The sequence below is a fragment of the Acinonyx jubatus genome, chromosome B3 (genome assembly GCF_027475565.1).
Source record: "Acinonyx jubatus isolate Ajub_Pintada_27869175 chromosome B3, VMU_Ajub_asm_v1.0, whole genome shotgun sequence".
NCBI lineage: Eukaryota > Metazoa > Chordata > Mammalia > Carnivora > Felidae > Acinonyx > Acinonyx jubatus.
The window spans coordinates 3,217,685-3,237,362 of record NC_069386.1 but is presented as its reverse complement, the minus strand read 5'-3'; the positions used below and the strand labels follow the sequence as shown (position 1 = coordinate 3,237,362).

General features: G+C 43.5%; 1 protein-coding gene across 5 annotated transcripts in view; it reads left to right on the top strand.

Moving 5' to 3' along the window:
* ADAMTSL3 (ADAMTS like 3) overlaps positions 1–19,678 on the top strand; it is a 350,744-nt gene that overhangs the window by 91,768 nt on the left and 239,298 nt on the right. For all 5 annotated transcript variants that reach the window (XM_053223471.1, XM_053223476.1, XM_027068223.2 and 2 more), the window contains one exon: positions 15,238–15,365. In XM_053223471.1, the coding sequence (XP_053079446.1) occupies positions 15,238–15,365 (128 nt within the window). The remainder of the gene's footprint in view (positions 1–15,237; positions 15,366–19,678) is intronic.

Below are 19,678 nucleotides of genomic sequence, written 5' to 3'. Positions count from 1 at the left end.
CAAGTAACTTATGGGGGATGTATTTCCAATGGAGCCCAAGAGGAAGTGGGAAAAACGAGACAGGGGAGGGAAAAGGGAAGGAGCACAGCAGAGGTAGGATTTCAGGTGGAGTGCCAGCCTCTGCCTCGTCTTGCAGGGAGCTCTGGAGACCAGTCTGCTGAGTTGGTCTTACCTCAAGGCAAGGGAGCTGGGCCTGCCTCTCAATTTTGAAATATACTAGTATACAGATAACATCCCCCACCCTCTTGTTTTAGTACACAGCCTACAAGACACTCATTTTAGACCCAAGAGCACCTGCAGATTGAAAGTGAAGAGATGGAGAATTATCTGTCATGCTGATGGACATCAAAAGAAAGCCAGCATAGCCATACTTATATCAGACAAACTAGATTTTGAAACAAAGACTGTAATAAGAGATGAACAGGGGTATTGTATCATAATTAAGTGGTATAGCCATCAAGAAGAGCTAACAATTATAAATATTTATGCCCCCAACTTGAAAGCACCCAAATATAAATCAGTTAATCACAAACATAAGCAAACTTATTGATAATACCATAATTGTAGGAGACTTTAATACTCCACTTACAGAAATGAACAGATCATCTAAGCAGAAAATCAACAAGGAAACAGTGGCTCTGAATAACACATTGGACAAGATGGACTTAACAGATATATTCAGAACATTTCATCCTAAAGCAGCAGAATACACATTCTTCTCGAGTGCACATGGAATGTTCTCCAGAATAGATTTGGAGTCACACATCAGCCCTCAATGGGTGCAAAACGATTGAGATCATACCATGCATGTTTTCAGATCACAATGCTGTGAAACTTGAAATCAACCACAGGAAAAAATTTGGAAAGCCCCCAAATGCATGGAGGTTAAAGAAAACCCTACTAAAGAATGAATGGGTTAACCCAGAAATTAAAGAAGAAGTTAAGGAATAAACGGAAGCAAATGAGAATGAAAACACGCAGTCGAAGCCCTTTGGGATGCAGCAAAGGCAGCCCTAAGAGGAGAAAAACATTGCAATTCAGGCCTATCTTAAGAAGCAAGAAAGGTCCCAAATACACAACATAACCTTACACCTAAAGGAGCTAGAAAAGGAGAAGTACCTTCAGACTCTGTAGTGATGCTCCAGATTTCATTCTTGGACTTGATGTTTAGTGATTTTTCTCTCTTTTTTCTTCAATAGTCTTGCCAAGGAATTTTGTCAATTTTATTAGTCTTTGTAACAAACCGTTTTCAGATTTGTTCGTCCTCTTTCTTCTATTTTTGTTTTCTGTTTTGTAATTGCTGTTCTCATCTTTATTATTTTCCTTCCACTTTCCATGAGTTTTATTTGCTGCTGTTTTCCTAATGTCTTGAAATAATTTGAGATTGTCGATTTGTTCAACTTCCTCCTTTTCAAATATCTATATTTGAAACTAAAATTTCCTATGTTGTCCTCTAGGAGTTTTACGGTTTCAGGTCTCACATTGAGGTTTTTAATCCATTTTGAGTTTATTTTTGTGTTTTGTGTAAGAAAGTGGTTCAGTTTCATTCTTTCACACATTGCTGTCCAGTTTTCACAACACAATTTGTCAAAGACACTGCCTTTTTCCCGTTAGATATTCTTTCCTCCTTTGTCAGAGATTAATTGACCATATAGTTGTGGGTTTATTCCTGGCTTCTTTCTTCTTTTCCATTAATCTGTGTCTGTTTTTGTGCTGGTACCATACTGTTCTGATTTCTGTAGCTTTGTAATGTATCTTGAAATCTGGGATTGTGATACCTCCAGATTTATTTTTCTTTCTTAACATTGTTTTGGCTACTGAGGGTCTCTTGTGGCTCCATACAGATTTTAGTATTATCTGTTCTGGTTCTGTGAAAAATGTTGTTAGATATGGTGTATACAAACACACATACACACAATGGAATATTACTCAACTGTAAAAATAATTAAATCTTATCGTTTGCAAAAACATGGATAGAGCCAGAGGGTATAATGCTAAGTGAAATAAGTCAGTCAGAGAAAGAAAAATACTATATAATATCACTTGTATATGGAACTTAAGAAACAAAACAAATAGACAAAGGAAAAAAAGAGACAAGCCAAGAAACAGACTCTTAATTACGGAGAATGAACAGATGGTTACCAGAGGGGAGGTGGGTGGAGGAGTGGCTGAAATAGGCCCTGAGAAATGTGTAGAATTGTTGAAATTCCATAACATTTGTAGTTGAATTGTGTCAGTATCCTATACTGTTACTGATTTGTCATCTGTTCAGTAAATTAATAAGAGAGTTGTGTTAAAATCTCCCACCATGATTGTGGATTTTTCTCTTCTTTAAAGAAAAAAAAATTTTTTTGCATTTATTTATTTTTGAGAGACAGAGAGACACAGCATGAGCAGGGGAGGGACAGAGAGAGAGGGAGACACAGAGTCCGAAGCAGGCTCCAGGCTGAGGTGGGGCTCGAACCCACGAACCGTGAGATCATGATCTGATCCGAAGTCAGATGCTTAACCGACTGAGCGATGCAGGCACCCCATGGATTTTTCTATTTTGCTTTATAGTTCTACAGTTTTTGATTTGTGTATTTTGAAGTTATGATATTAGGTACTTTTAGAATTTTTGTTCTATCCCAGAGAATTCAAACTTCAAACATCATAAAGCATCCCTGTTTGTCTCTTCCTCTTAAAGTTTGACTCTGTCAGGGCGCCTGGGTGGCTCAGTTGGTTCGACATCTGACTTCGGCTCAGGTCATGATCTTGTGGTCCGTGAGCTCAAGCCCTGCGTCGGGCTCTGTGCTGACAGCTCAGAGCCTGGAGCCTGCTTTGGATTCTCTGTTTCTCTCTCCCTCTCTCTCTCTCTCTCTCTCCCCCTCCCCCACTCATGCTCTGTCTCTCAAAAATAAACATTAAAAACATAAAAATTAAAAAAAATTAAAGTTGACTCTGCTTTGTGTAATTAGACTAAATTTATTTTGTTTAGTAGTCTTGTTGGGTCTCCTTTCTCAATCTTATTTTCAATCTTTGTGGTCATTATGTTTAAAGAATGTGTCTTTTAAAAAAGAATATAAAAGGGGCACTTGGGTGGCTCAGTTTGGTTAAGCTTCTGACTTCAGCTCAGGTCATGATCTTGTGGTTCGTGAGTTTGAGCCCTGCATCGGGCTCTGTGCTGACAGCTCAGAGCCTGGATCCTGCTTCAGATTCTGTGTCTCCCTCTCTGTCTGCCCCTCCCCTGTTCGTGCTCTGTCTCTCTCAAAAATATATAAGCATTAAAAAAGTTAAGAAAGCATATAATTGAATTTTAAATTTCACCCTGATAATCTTTTAATTGGTACATTTTATTTGATTTGGATTCAAAATAGTTGTTGATATATTTGCATTTAAATCTTACATTTTGCTCTGAGCTTTTTAAATGTATTCATGTTAGCTATGTTCTTCTCTCCGTTTTGCTTTCTCTTGGATTGATTCAGTATGTGCCCTTAATGTATGTTTTCCCATCTATTAATTTGGAAGTTATCATTCTTTTCTGTTCTTTTAGTGGTAATGCTAGAGATTAAAACATGTATCCTTGAGTTACCAAAATCAATTGTTAATTTGTCCTTTTATTGTCTTCCTAGATGATATTGACTTTGAGTATATTGACTGTTACCTACCGCTCTTGTGACGCATACGCCATTGTTATCACGTAGCCTGATTACATATAAATATTTTAAGCCCCATAAGCCATTATAATTGCTGTTTTATGTAGTTTCTCTCCATTTAGGTTTACTTACATGTTTGCCGTTCCGATTTTGATTCTTCATTTCTTTCTGCATTTCCGGTCTTCCTTTAACCCTAAAATCACCTTTTACTATTTCCTTTAAGACTGGTCTGATACTGATGATTCTGTTTTTGTCTGAAATGCCTTTATTTCATTCACAGAGAATATTTTTTCCTTTTTGGTTGCCATCAGTGGGATGTTGATCCACATTACCTAGCCCACCATGACTGTCCATCAGTCTTTTACAGTTGGCAGCATTAAGTGTTCTTTGCTGGTCAGTCTTACCGGATGTTGTGCTGGACATACCTCATGATGGTATCTTACTAAATCTTTGTCCACGTAAAGTACATTTGTATTTAGGAGTTTGTTTTTAACAAAAAATAAAACGAAAACAAACCAAAACAAAGCCGTCATAGTATTTGGGCATTTTTATTTATGTATCTTAATATAGTTGGAAAGGAACTGGTTATGGTTCTTTTCTAACTTGTCCAGTAGCCATGGAAATTGCACTTATGGTGAGAAACATTACCTAGATGTTTGCATCCACAATCTAGGATTGTGCAAGGGTTGTGATGGAGAGGTGGCCCTGGGTGATTCCTGGGCTTGCTGGGGACCATGGTGTCCCATGTGTTGGTGCCAGCATAGTATCTTCCAAAATATTTGTCTGCACTCTGGGAATTTTTATTTGGGCTCTTAAAATACACTAATATTTTGGGGGCACCTGGGTGGCTCAGTCAGTTAAGCATCCGAATTCAGCTCAGGTCATGATCTCACGACTTGTGAGTTTGAGCCCCGTGTCGGGCTCTGTGCTGACAGTTCAGAGCCTGGAGCCTGCTTCTGATCCTGTCTCCCTATCTCTCTGCTCCTCCCCTGTTCACTCTCTTTCTCCCTCAAAAATTAATAAACATTAAAAAAAGTATAAAAAATACACTAATATTTTATATATAACTACCCCAGAGACAAATCCCTTAGGTGCAAGGGGAGTTAGAGTTTAGACAACGAGCATCATGGAATAACTTCTTACATTCTGGTTCTGTGCACCTTGCTGAACTCACTGTCCAGTGAAGATGAAAAAGTGCCCTTTGTTTTTATTTTAAAGTTATTTGTATCTGTGCTTTTTACTTGTGTTTCTTACTTGTTTCTTACTTTCTTATGTGGTGTTGTTCTGCAGCAAGTTTATAAAGAATCTGACATCAGTTGTAAATACACATGCCTATTGATTACCTCCAGACCGACAGTCACTTGTCACCAACAAGCTCCCCATTTGGCCTCCAGGAGCCAGGAAGATAGTGTGAATCCTCATAGGGGCTGGATGAGGTCTGTGAGAAGTGGAAGTCATGGGCCCTTTAGAAATGTGGCCATATCGTGGCTATTGTAAATAATGTTGCAATAAATATGGATGAATGGATAAAGATGATATGGCATATATATTACAGTGGAATATTTTGTTAAGTTTACTGTGAGAGACGGTGAGCATGAGGAAGGGAGGGTCAGAGAGAGTGGGAGAGAGAGAGAGAATCAGAAGCAGGCCCCATGCTGTCAGCATGGAGCCTGATGTGAGACTTGATCTCACAAACCGTGAGATCATGACCTGAGCTGAAATCAAGAGTAGGACCCTTAACTGACTGAGCCACTCAGTCACCCATATATTACTGTGGCATATTACTCAGCTATAAAAAAGAATGAAATCGTGCCATTTACAATGACAAGGAGGGAGCTAGTGAAATAAGTCAGTCAGAGAAAGATACGTATGATTTCACTCATACATGGAATTTAAGAAACAAAGGAGCAAAGGAAAAAGAGAGCTAAGGACATACTAAGAAACAGACTCTTAACTACAGAGAACACACTGTTGGTCACCAGAGGGGAGGTGGGTGGGGAGATGGGTGAAATAGGTGATGGGGATTAAGGAGCCACTTGTAATGAGCAGAGGGTGGTGTATGGAAGGGTCGAATCATTATATTGTACACCTGAAACTATTATTACACTGTATGTTGATTATACTTGGAAAAAAAAAAAACCCACGCGGCCATGCTTAGTTCAAATCGTTGCCATGCTGGGATGTGGGTCCTATATTGATTTCTTCTTTTCTTTTTCTGAGAAGTCGGAAGTATAGGTTTTTATGTAAAATCTCCATATTTTTAAACATTAGCCAATGAGTACTTTCTTTTTTTGGTAAGATACTCAATTACAGTTAAATAAATCACATTGCTTCTCGGCCTTTTGGCTAAGATCAAGTGTACAGTTAAATAAATCAGATATGCAGTCAGATTCCTCCTGGGACCACCGGTTCACTCCCTTTATCTTAGCCGTCATCCAGGCACTGCTTATGTTTTATGCACAAGGGAACTGAGAGTCTCACCTCAAGGGTGGGGTTGGAAGGTGGTTGTGAGGCCTGGAGACATGTGAGATTCACATGTACCACAAGCCACTTAGTACGGAAGCCCAAGTCGCCCTGGCACCCCTTTCTCCCTGCGGCTGGGCAGCTGACACGTCCTATTGATTCAAGCTCCCGAAAGCTTCATGTCTAAGAAAGTCGACCTTCAAAGTTCTCATCCCAAGAAAAATACATTTTGTCTCCTCTTCCCACGGTCCTCCCCCACATCCCTACCAGAGCAATTTTGCCAAAGCAACCATTTGCCGAAGTCTCTTCTCTGTTCAAAATCATTCCAGTGAGTCGGGGCACCTGGGCGGCTCGGTCGGTTAAGCATTCGACTCTTGGTTTCGGCTCAGCGCATGATCTCACGGTTTGTGAGTTCGAGTCCCTGCATCGGGCTCTGTGCTGACAGGATGGAGCCTGCTTGGGATTCCCTCTCTCCTTCTCTCTCTCTCTCTCTCTCTCTGCCCCTCCCTTGCTTGCATTCTTTCTCTCAAAATAAAATAAATTTTAGAAAGTGTTCCAGTGAGTCAGTAAATTACTGTGCTGGAAAGCCTCCCTCTGCCCTCCATGCCCTCTCTCTGCTGCTGGCCACCATGTGCCACACCCACCCAGGAGGCAGGCCTGTGGGGACTGCATCCATGGTCTCCCTCGCCCTCTGGCTCCTGGCTAGATCTGACCGCCAGTTGGGTGAGGACTGCAGGGGATTAGCAAGAGGGAGGAGAGCCGTGTATCTGCTTCCTCAGCTCCCACCTTGTGGGGTTGATGTGGGCTGTAATTCTTTTTTTTTTTTTTTAATTTTTTAATGTTTATTTATTTTAGAGAAGAGAGAGGGGGAGACACAGAAGCCGAAGCGGGCTCCAGGCTCTGAGCCGTCAGCACAGAGCCCGACGCGGGGCTCGAACCCATGAACCGCGAGATCGTGACCTGAGCCGAAGTCGGACGCTTAACCGACTGAGCCACCCGGGCACCCCTTGTGGGCTGTAATTCTTAACCAAGGCCTTAGCTCCTCTCAGGCAGCCTTTGGGCCCAGCGTCTGCCCGCCCTCGCCCCATCTTTCACGCAAGGCCCAGGCAGATGACAAGAATGTCAGCATTCACAGAGCCGGCTTGGTACCGGCCCCTGGGGCGGAGGGGGGTGCTGCAACAGCTCTGGGGTTTCCCGGTGCCCCGTCCACACCTTGGTAAGCAGTGGGTTTTTAGGATGCTCCTTGAGTGAGCCCCATCTGAAAGTGGCCTCGGTGTCCCCGCTGGGACCTGGTCCTCCCACCTAACACAGGGGACTACGCTGCTCTACTCGGGGCTGCCTCACTCTCGCGGGTCTGGACGTGCTCAGCGGGGGCTCCTTCGTCTGCACTTGGAGAAGCCTTGGCTGCCCTGATTTGGAAAGTCTTCCTAACATTTGTGGGAGACAGGAGGTCCAGCCACCTCCCAAATTAGGAGTTTGGGGCGAGGGTGTGGACGAGGAGGTGGACCCCACAGAACCCGGCTGACTCGGGGGAGGGGCTAGATGAGGTGAGGAGTCCCAGGACGGGGGCGCTGCGTGGCCTCCCAGGTGCTGGGGCTGGCGGGAACCATCCAGGTAGCAACGTGCTTCCTCAGAAGCTCTCCTGGACCGCACTGACCCCAGGCTCAGGGAAGACGGCCCATCTGGCTCTCCGCTCGCTGGTCTCCTGCAGAGAGGGCTGCCAGACGAGGAGGGTCTTTGTACCGCTTCGGAGTTGGCCACGGGACGCAGATGTGCTTGTGTCTGGGGGACAATGAGAGTTCTGGTGTGCTTGGATCTGGAATGTGGTGTGAGCCCGAGGCGTGGAAAGGGGGCTGGAGAAAGAGGTAGAGCGGGTCGCAGAGAGCCAGGAGATAGAGGACGTGTCTCGAGGGATCGGTGAAGGGTTTGAAGAAGGTGGTGAAATAATCAGGGCCACGTTGTTGGAAATGGTCAACCGAACCCCAGAGGTTGTTGACTATCAGGGTCATGAGTTGTGGATATTCAGGAGTCTCCCCCCTCCAATCATGGTTTCGGTCACTGGAGATCAACCACAGCATCACCCTGAGGGAGACGATCCTCCTTCTGACCCAACGCCAGAAGGCCAATAGCACCCCAAACTGCATCACACGCCCACATCTTTCACCTCCCTTCCTCTCCTCAGGTAGGCATTCTGTCATCTCACATCATCACAAGAAGAAAAGGGGAGCGAGAACAAGAAGATATTTTGCGAGAGGCTGCATTCACATAACTTTTATTACCGTGTATTATAATCATTCTATTTCATTACAAGTTATTGTTAGTCATTTCTTACTGTGCCTAACTTATAAATTAAATTTCATCATAGGTATGTATGTAGAGGGAAAATATCGTACATCGAGGGTTCAGTACTGTCTGTGGCTTGAGGCATCTACCTGGGGTCTTAAAACGTATCCCCCATGGATAAGGGGGGACTACTGGATACATTTTTCAGTAGAGGGTCCAAAGGGCTGAACAGGGGGAGGGGAGATACAGGGTTATGGAGCGTTTCTCAATAGTGCCTCGCACACCACTTTAGATATGTCCGTATTTAATATGTTCTGGTTGAATTGAATTGTGGAGTCTGTGTGACAGCTTGAGTGGCATTTTTATGTCATTTACCTAATTTATGTATTTTAAAGATTTTTGTTGTTAAAGACCTTAAGGTCACATTAACCTGAAAGAATGTATTTAGTGTTAACAAAATCTGGGTCATTTGAGATCTCCTTAAATAACCTTTGTGGTCACATTGGAATGAACATTTATTTGATGTCTGGGAAGTAATATCCCAGTGGAACTTACTTTATTTTGGGTTGTTTTTAATATGGAGCTGTTAATATAGCATTTCCAATAAGTGACCTTATATGTGAAATCTGTGTTTAATTACTAACATTTTTGCAAGACTGGTTAGAACTGTACTGTTCATTATAACTCTCAGATTTAAGGACTTGTCAGGAAAATATTTTATGATTTGATTTATGCGTGGAGATCCAAGAAAGGCAAGGAGTCCTCGAGTCTTTATGAGATTGTGAACACACTTATTCCTGCAATACTCCTGGCTTTTACCAGTCCTATTATATAATGAGTAAACAATATCTCTTTTGAATTTTTCATCCAAAAATATTCCCCAGCTATAGCTTCACGTAGGAAAATATGATTTCCTAAGAGATCTCTAAGCCTAATAGTTTTAACCAAACAGCACAAGGCACAGTTTACTTCTCTGGATGCATTTCTATAGGTTTCCTTTTAGTGGATCCCCCCCCCCCACCTTAAAAAAAAAAAGAACTTTTATTGGGTGTTTTATTGCATAAACTGTACATGTTCACTGTATAAAATGGGGAAATATAGATGAGCAGAAGGAAAAAAATCGGCAAGCATTGTAATTCTATCACAGTTCCAAAATAGAGATGAAATTAAGACCACACTTGCAATCATGTTGCAAGACAGAGGTGGAAGGGGTGCTTGGAACAGCAGAATCGGTGCATCCTTGGAAAGCGCATGTCCCGAACGGGGTAGCATTGCTTCTTCGTCAGTCTCCTCGCTCTGGGCTCCTGTATCTGTCGCTGTCGAAGCCCGACGGCTGATTCTGCATCACCGCGTCCCTCCAGGGTCTGTCACCTGCTGCCTGGCTGCCCTGTGACCCGTCCAGGCTGGTCCTCTGGGGACACCATGTCTCGAACATCAGAAGCCTTCCGTCTCTGTTTGTGTGTGGGAAATTAACAAATGTGTCTGGGTCGTGAGCATGTTAAGAATGTGTCTCGCTCGTGAAATAACCTAGATACGATCAAATACGAGAAACAGAAGCACAGTTCTGCTCAAAACACAGAGGAAAAAAGAGAGTCTGCACTGAAATAGCAGGGGAGCTCTGTGGTCAGGTGGGGCCACCGCAGCAGGTGCTCTCACTGCGAGTGACGGTAGGGCGGCTGCTGGATTCATTGGGTTCCTGGTCACAAACGCAGCGGGGCATCCGTGAAGAACACGCAGGCTGCCAGGGTCAAACAGAAGGGGGTTCCCCCTGGGCTCCCCCTGCGACACCCAACATGTGGTTCTCCAGGCCACAGTTGCTCACCTGTCAGAGGGGGCTGGTAGTACCCCCCTGGAGGGTTTGTGAGAAGGTTACACGGACTGCAGGGAAAGCACAGACAAGCAGTACTTTCTGGGGGTAGAAAACCTATAGATAGGGTTCAGGCAATGGCTTGTAGCGTACTTGCAACATGGGCTTTAGATAATTAGGCAAGACAGTGTATGGAGATGTGGGGGGAGAGGCTGCCTCTTCGGGGTGACCGTCAGGCCAAACATGGATCTGCTCTCCAGCAGTCAGATTTTACCGTCACTGCGTCTCAGAGCTGGGGCTGACAAATGCCCCTTCTCTCGGGAGGCTCACCACCACACTCAGCCCAGGGACATGGGCCCCACCTGATCTAGGTCCCCTGATGGCAGGTTTCTTCCCTCCCCTCCCCTCCCCTTCTTCCGCCTCCTAATATTTGATCATGGCGATTGGTATTATTTCGTATTTTCACTGTAACATTAAACTGTGTTCACAGATTCCAAGGCTGATTAGTTTGGCCGCTTACTTGGCATTATGGTCTGCTTACTGTTTAAAAAAAAAAAAAGGCAGAAATATGCATTAGTGGAATTCTGTAAGATTAGGAAGCTATGGCCAGCACATTTATCGGGGACTTGGGCGGAACAGGGAAGCTGCGAAGCTGAGCGAAATGGCTCAGAGACGGGTGACAGGATCAGGATTCCAACAGATCTCAACAGGCCGGTGTTCTGGGCCAAAAGCAACAAGAGGGAAATTCAGCAGTGATTAACGTTAAGGCTTGCAGGAGTAAAAACGGGGGAGAGCTGGCCCTGCTGTGGCTGCTTTGAAAAAGATGTGCTTTTGCAGGATAACAGCTTACGCGTATCAAGACGTTCACTTATTACGTTTATTGAGATGATGTGTGGTTCGTTATATGTGTGTTATTTTATTTAAATCTTGCTGGGGTGAAGGTTATCATCTCCGTTTTATAGATGAGTTTTACAAGGGTTAAGAAACAGGTCCAAGATTGCACAGCTTTTAACCATTATGTGATACGGCCTCTTTGATGAGATCCAAGAAGCAGTGTGACTGAAGAAGGAAGGAAGGAGGGAGGGAAGGAAGGAAGAAGAAGGAAGAAAGGAAGGAAGGAATGAAGGGAGGAAAGGAAGGAAAAAGAAGGAAAGAGGAGGGAAGGAAGGAGGAAGGGAGGGAGGGAAGAAATGAAGGAAGAGGGGAGGGAAGGAAGGAAGGAAGGAAGGAAAGGAAGGAAGAAGAAGGAAAGAGGAGGGAAGGAAGGAGGAAGGGAGGGAGGGAAGAAATGAAGGAAGAGGGGAGGGAAGGAAGGAAGAAGAAGGAAGAAAGGAAGGAAGGAAGGAAGGAACGAACTCAGATTTTACTGGAAGAAAGCTGGAGAGTGGGGCAGTGCTTAGTCTGTGTTATTTTCAGATACAGTGCTGTATTCTGGACTCTGCATTTTAAGACTGAAAATGTACAAACGTAAGTGTGTGCAGAGAAAACATCGGCGGAAGAGCTGGGGTGGTTGAAGGCACGAGATGGCTTGAGAACACTTGGGGAGGGCTGTTGTGTGGAGGTGGGTGGGGGCCCGCTGTCCCCTGCTCTGGGAGGCCATGGGGTCCAGGAAAGAGGTTCGGTGTTGCTGTGAGGACAAACACACGGACATAAATGTCCAGGAAGGACCCAGGTGGCCTTTGTCCTGCCACAACAGGGCTTTTTTCCGAACGTTTGTGCTGTCTTCTTGCTCCCAGCATCACTGAGGAGCAGCGGGATCCAGGTAGAAATAGGGATGCTCTTGCTGCTGTCTGGGTCAGAACAGGGAAGACTGGCTAGCCGGCTGGGCGCTGGGGTTTCAGAGCAAAATCCCAACTTCATCTTCACAGTCAAGGACAGGAGAAAAACTCAAGGACCCCTCTTGACATGTGATTTTCTGTTTTCTTAGGGGGAAAATCTCTTACCCAACCAGAGAAACCAAATGCCTGCATTTATAACATGTCTATTTTAGTTATTCTAGAATCCAGACTTTTTTTTTCTTGTAAGTAAAGGTGGAGAAGTTATGGAAACAAACCGGACTCTAACTATAAACTGAACAGATGGGATGGTGGGAATAAAAACAAATTAAAACAATATTGCAAAGAACTCTCAACTTTCATTTAAAAATATATATGATGATGTTTTTCAACTTCTCACATTCAACCTATCGGTAGATCGAGTGACAAAATGAAAAATCAATTTCAGCTGTGTGTATTTTAAACGCTTGCCTAAATGGTTTGGACTCACCAACCTAAACGTCCAGATGAATGCATTAAACTGACTGTGTTTTTTATGAATTAAAACTTTATTTTATGTTATGTTACAGACAGGACACAGCTCCATTTGGTGACGTTTAGTGTAGAAAATTGAACTGAACAGTGATCTAATTAGAACAGTAAATAGTATGGGTTTAATTAGCCCTTATTCGTGATGACAGATTTGATCAGTTGCCAGATATATATCCTTTCCTTTCACTTGACTGTTCCTGAAATATTGCCTCTAGTAGGCCTTCTTGCTGTGCTATAAATAGGTAGCTTGGCAGAAAGCCATGAAATCCACTGACTGGTGAGTCTTGGGTGGAAGTTATTGGGAACCCCTCCCCCCACCTTGCTTCATTATTTCATTTCAGTTTTGAAAGTCCTTTCTACAGATCCCCCTCTTAATTTAAAAAAATTTTTTTTCTGGTTGGATGAGGTCATGTGGCCTAAGGGCTTGAGGAAGCCTGGGCAGTGTCTCGTTCAGCTGTACACTGTGGTTTATTAGCGTTAGGGTTGCCTTCATAAGTGTTCATTGACTGTGACTTAGGGCTTCCCTGTTAAATTCCCCCTGACTTGAACTTTTCTGCCTGTCAGCAGGATGTGTTCTTTGTTCGTTTGACTGCCTGCATTTAATTCAAGTTTGAAAGTGTTTGCTTTAAAAAAAATTTTTTTTTTGTTTTTTGTTTTTTTGTTTGCAAAATGCAGAGAAATAAAAACAAAAGAGGATAAAATCCTCCAGAGTCCTTGATCCCGGAAGTAGCCACGGCGAACATTTTAATTAACTTGCTTCTTTCTCAATGCAGGTACCTGGTTACCTGTATGAAGACTGACAGAGACTTATACTGTGCTCTAAGGATTATCTTTTACCCCCTCCATTAAAAAAAAATTTTTTTTAAAAGGTATTTCAAAAAAAAAATTGCAAGTTCAGATACAGCTAATATCTGTTATAACACTACGTGGTTTCATCAGATGTAAGGTTTTGTCATATTGGCTTCAGATCTTTTATGAGGGTGTAGGGGATAGAAGACATTCAGTCAGCATCCCTTCTGTGTCTTCCGTGAACAGCATTGGCTCCTAGCCCCACATTCTCCATTCTCAGAGGCAGGTGACTGTCTTTCTTGCAGCCCGTATACTTGTACTTTATGCATTTTGTGGGCGTGCTCACATACATGCACCTTTATCTGAAGGTGAAGAGACAGGAAAGGCCTTGTGTGTTCGCATTTTAGGGTGATTAAACCTTCCTGCCTTTTCCTTTGTGGTTTCTACTTTTGTTGACCTATCTAGGATGGTCTTGCCTACGTCAAGTCTATACGACTGTTAATCTATAATATTTCTAGTATTTTATAGTCTGAGTGTTTTTAATAAAAATTTCTCATATATCTGGAAGTCATTTTTGGGTATTTTGTGAATGAGTCATCTATGGTTTTTGTTTTGTTTTTAAATACCTTCACGTTGACGTGTGGTCCCATCCTATGTCCTTCTACTTGAGTCTGCTTCTGGACTCCCTCACCCCCCCGCCCAACCCTTTTTTTAATTTAATAGATTTCAAATGCTTATTACTATGCCAGTTCTCTACTCTTAATTGAGGCAATTTCCCTCCAATTTCCCTTCTTTTACAGTTTTTGTCTTGGCTCGTATAGACATTTATTCCACTAGATGAACTTTGGAATCATTTTGGTGGGTTCCAAGAAGGTTCTCTTGGGGATTTTGATTGGAGTTGTTATACATTTATAGATTAATTTGGAGAGAATTAACATTTCACAGTACCAAGTTTATCCATTTAGGACTATGATACATTTCTCCGCTTATTCTGTGGAGCCTACCGTAGGCCCTTTAGTAAAGTTTTGTAACTTTATGTAAGCATTGCACATCATTTCTTTTCACAGCTACACTTACGTATGTCTATATATTTTTAACTTATAACTCTCCTCTTTTCTCCAGAGTATTCCAATATAAGTCAATGATGGCAATTCCAGAAGACTAATTAAACCAAAATGTATTCATAATGGGCCCTTCTCTGTTTTCTTGGATCCCCAAGGCTTTGTTTACTTTGTTTTCTTGGGATGGAGCCCTTTTCAGGATAGAGAGTCCACGAATCCTTGTGCAGAAGCATTTCCTTGGAGCTGGTGCCCGTCTGTCTGATGGATAGGCAACTCAGAATTTCAGTGGTGAGAAAGTGTTAGGTGCAAGGTGTGACCCTGCTGTGTAGGTTATAAAACATGATTTAATCTATTTAAATTTTGGAATGATAAAATTTCAGACTTAAAACTGAGCTTAGAGGGGCACCTGGGTAGCTCAGTTGGTGGAGCATCCGACCCTTGATGACAGCTCAGGTCGTGATCCCACGGTCATGGGATTGAGACCTGCATCAGGCTCTGTACTGAGTGTGGAGGCTGCTTGAGATTCTCTCTCTCTCCCTCTCTCTGCCCCTGCCCTGCTCATGCGTGCATGTGCGTGCACACTTTCTCTCTCTCTTTAAAAATAAACAAACGTTAAAAAAAATAAAACTGAGCTTAGAAGCTGCCTGGACCAAACCTTCATAAGGTGGAAAAATACTCACATGCCACTAGTTTCCATATAAAACTATCGTGTGTGTGTGTGTGTGTGTGTGTGTGTGTGTGTGTGTTAATGTAGTCATCAAGGCAAAGCATCTTTAGGCAACTTTGGTCTCTGTGAACAGCTTAGAATAAGACTCTGGGAAAACTGGGGAAGCTTTGGAATATTTCTAGCATATTTGTCTACAGTGTATCGTGTTTTCTTTTTCACGTTCTAGACCTCAAGAAATGCTCAGGCCGAGGAAGACAAAGACACCAACTGGGATGCTTGGGGCAGCTGGAGTGACTGCTCCCGGACTTGTGGGGGAGGGGCATCATACTCTCTGCGGAGGTGTCTGACGGGGAGGTAAGTGGGGGCTGGTTGTGGGATGTCAGGGTCTTTGAAGGGTGGGGCTGGCGAGACAGCTCGGCTTCCGGCCTCGGAAGGTACTATGATGGTGATGTGACATCTGCTGTGTGTAAATATTAGTTATCCTCAAGTTACCATAGTTAAATAGTAATGGTCCCATATTCACGAGTGTGGCCATAGTCCATCCACGTGAGACCCCCAGCTCAAAGGAGCCTGGGGCACTAGGCGCTTTAAGCTTTGCAGGAGGGAAGGCCTGGCGTGTTAAGTTACTGGCCCCACATTGTCAAGATTAGGGATAATGGCTCGAGTATTTTGGGTGCCACCCTTGAGTTATTTCACTTTTAATTCATTTCTTGTTCACTTTCTCTGAGCATCCCATCCATTAAAAAGGTAAAGCGAGTTCTGTTTTCACACCGTACGTATGCTTATATTAAATAACGTGTTAAAATATAAGATTGGCTTCTTAAAAAAAAACACATTAAGTTTGTAAGAAGCCCATGGTCATCACTGTGTCTGAGACAATTTGAGGTAACCCTTCATAGGGCAGTTTAAGTCCCAGCCAAGAATTCACCTCGGCTCTCAGAGAAGACAGAGCCCCAAGTTGATGGAACCTGATGTCTTGGTCCTAGACCAAAGGAAGGCTCCAGGATTATGGCAGCCATCGTCAAATTTGGGATATTGTCAGGCAGAAGGGTAACTTGACGTTCCCTGAATAGTGTCAAAGTGTAGATCAGAAATGCAGGGAGAGAGCATCCTGTGTCTGGCTCAAGCAGGGTTTCGTTGATGTTGCTGTTTTATGGGATATTAAAGAGTGACCACATACGTCCTGCAGTTTTCTTGAGACAGCACACAGCGGGGCAATTGAGAGATTGTGATGTGGCCTTGGAGAAGGAGGATGCTTAGTCCACTGTCGGACAGCAGGGGAAGGCTATTGGAGGCACTGTCGGTGTCACTGCCCCCAGGCTGAGTTCCCGCTCAGAGCATTGACCCTAAGTGCATGGTTGCAGAACTGAAATCTAGGGATTAGTCTTGCACAGACAGATTGGCGTACCTACACCCCCTGTGCTGTTGATGTGGGGAGGAAACGAAGGCTCTGTTACTCTGAGTGCGTCGTGCACTGTGCAGGGATGGTAGGGTTTGTGCTGTTTGGCGCGTATTGATGCCGGTGAGGTCTGCAGTAGGAGGGCCGTAGGCCTGTGGGCAGGGGTCAGGGAGGGACTTCTCATGTGTGGGATAAGATTTTTCCCACTGCCGTTCAGTCACCTGGGGGAGAAGTTTCCAGCCTAGAGTCTGATGTGTGGAAGGTAGGACTTTGGCTCCACTCTGTGGCCTCCAAATCTGGGGGTCTGAATAATTTGCATTCAGTGGTGGGGTTTGGATGGGAAAGGACTGGGGGTTATTTGTGTCTGTCCTTTTTTTAAAAATTTTTTTTAAATGTTTATTTATTTTTGAGAGAGAGAGAGCAGGGGAAGGGCAGAGAGAGTGGGAGACACAGAATCCGAAGCAGGTTCCAGGCTCCAAGCTGTCAGCACAGAGCCCGACGCGGGGCTGGAACTCATGAGCCATGAGATCATGACCTGAGCCGAAGTCAGACACTTAACCAACTGAGCCACCCAGGTGCCCCTGTCCTTTTTTTTTTTTTAAAGTATGTACTTTTATTTGTTAAAAACAATTGGAGGAATATATTAACGACCATGAATGACCACTTTAATTCTATTGTCATACAACCAAAATGCTCACATGTTCATTGATTATTCTATTAATTAAAAAATAACCTTGACTTGGGAATATAATTTTGGTAATTGATCTATCTCCGTGTGTGTGGATTTGCATCTTCTCTCTCCTAACTGGGGCCAGCTGATCATTGAATGCGTCAGATAAGGAAGGGAGGTGGCCGAGTTTCTTCTGTCTTTTCTGCACCTTCCAGGAAAGGAAATTTGGGATGAGGACAGCAACAGGAGAGGAGAGGTCTGCCTTGACTGTAGCGAGCGAGCCTCGGTGCTCTCTGCTTCGGCAGGTGTTTGAAGCTGGCTGCTTCTGTTGTGAACTCTTGGATGGATTTCTCTGAGACGCCGTGTCCCCTTTGCCTCCAGTCCCTTGGCCTGTCTTGGCAGCAGTTCCCTCCAGATGTGTGTTCAAAACCCCGTCTTGCTAATACTGCTCCTTCTTCGGCTCTTGGACAGCTGGGCACCCTCCAGGCTTCTTCCTGTTGATGTCTATCCTCACCCCTTGGCGGCCATCTTGGTAGGTTCCTGAGACAGCGCCATGCTGCCTGTGTCGCACGTGGCCCGCGTCTGGCTCACCAGAAACCGTCTTGCCAACTTCGCTAAATGAACTCTCGAAGCTCAGTGAGCCGGTGCGGCAACAGCTACTCTCCGTACACAGGTGCTGCATCCAGTCTCTCTGCCCTTAAATTTCTCAGGTATGGATTAGCCACCAACCAACGGCCGGAGGTACAGACTGAACTCTGTAAGTGCTGTCCGTAACATTTCTCCCCCTTGGTTTGGGGTTAGCAGATTGAAGGCCTCATCCCTTCTTTTTCTTGGTGGGGCAGAGTGAAAGGTAGGATCAGTACACAGATTTCTCAACGCTTCAGAAATCTTTCCACTCTATAATCCTCCACTGATCTTTCTGTCTCCAAGCACCAGACCCTTTTAAAAATTTATCTGTCTGCGTATCTATTTAAATTCCAGTTAGCTAACATATAGTTGTATTAGTTTAGAGGTACAGTATAGGGACTCAGCAATTCTGTACATTACTTAGTGCTCATCATGGTAAGTGTGTTCTTAATCGCCTTGACTTATTTCCCCCAACCCCCATCCACCTCTGGTGGTCACCTCTATAGTTAAGAGTCTGGGTTTTGGTTTGTTTCTTAAATGGTATTTGTCTTTCTCTGACTGACTTATTTCACTTAACATCATACCCTCTAGATCCATCCCTGCTGTTCCAAATGGGAAAAATCTCATTCTTCTCGATGGATGAGTACTATTCCAGTGTGTGTGTGTGTGTGTGTGTGTGTGTGTGTGTGTGTGTGCGCCAAATCTTCTTTATCTGTTCATCCCTCAGTGGACACTTGGGCTGCTTCCATAATTTGGCTATTGTAAATACTGCAGTAAACATAGGGGTGCATATGTACCTTTTCAAATTAGTATTAGTATTTTCATTTCTTTGGGTAAATACCCAGCATGGAATTACCAGATACTATGGTAGTTCTATTTTACATTTTTTACAATTTTTTGAGGAGCCTCCACACTGTTTTCCACAGCGGCTGTACCAGTTTGCATTCCCACCAACAGTGCACAAGTGTTCCTTTTTCTCCACATTCTTGCCAACACTTGTTGTTTCCTGTGTTGTTGATTTTAGACATTCTGAAAGGTGTGAGGTGGTATCTATTGTGGTTTTGATTTGCATTTCCCTGATGATGAGCGATGTTGAACGTCTTTCCACGTGTCCGTTGGCCATCTGGATGTCTTCTATGAAGAAATGTCTGTTCGTGTCTTCTGCCCATTTTTAACTGGATTATTTGGGTTTTATTGGTGTAGTGTTGTGTAAGTTTTTATATGTTTTGGATGTTCACCCTTTCATTGATGTGTCATTTGCAAATATCTTCTGCCCAGACCCTTTTTATATCTTGACGTACGCAAGAGTTTAACAATTGTGAAGGACACTAACACAAAGTCTGCCCCCGTGGTTCTTATAGGGGAGGGATATGGAACAAAATATTCAAAGGGTGGGAGCAGCATGTGTAAAAATGCTGGAGCAGGAAATGAAAAGAGGCTTTTATGCTTGGAGAACAATAGAGAAAGGAGAAAACAGAACGGGCCAGTATTGAAGAAGGAGGTAGATCTGTAGGCCAGGATTCAGAATCTGGTTCTCAGACTTTTGAATTTCAGACACTTGTAAAATTTCACAAGAAGCATATTTGGAATTGATATAGGTTGTCAATTTTTTATTTCATTAAATAAGGACAAAAACAACAACGAGCAAACAGAATGCAGCTATGGTCTACCATCACAGCCTTTTCAAAAAAGAATTACAATCAGGGTCTTTTCATTTTAGCATCTAAAAGCAGGACATACTCTTAGATTTAAAAAACCTGCCTTTAAATTGAATTCACTCAGCTTTTTGAAAATCCACTGTTTATCTCTTATTTGTCTCACTTCACTTTGGACTAATATAAACTATCGCAGGTATTAACAGCTCAGCAATGGGCAATAGGGAAGCAGAAATTGAGAAGTAAACATAGTCATGGACTCAGAACTTGAGATTCTAAGATCCCTAAAGGAAGCAATATGCAGAAAAGTGACTTT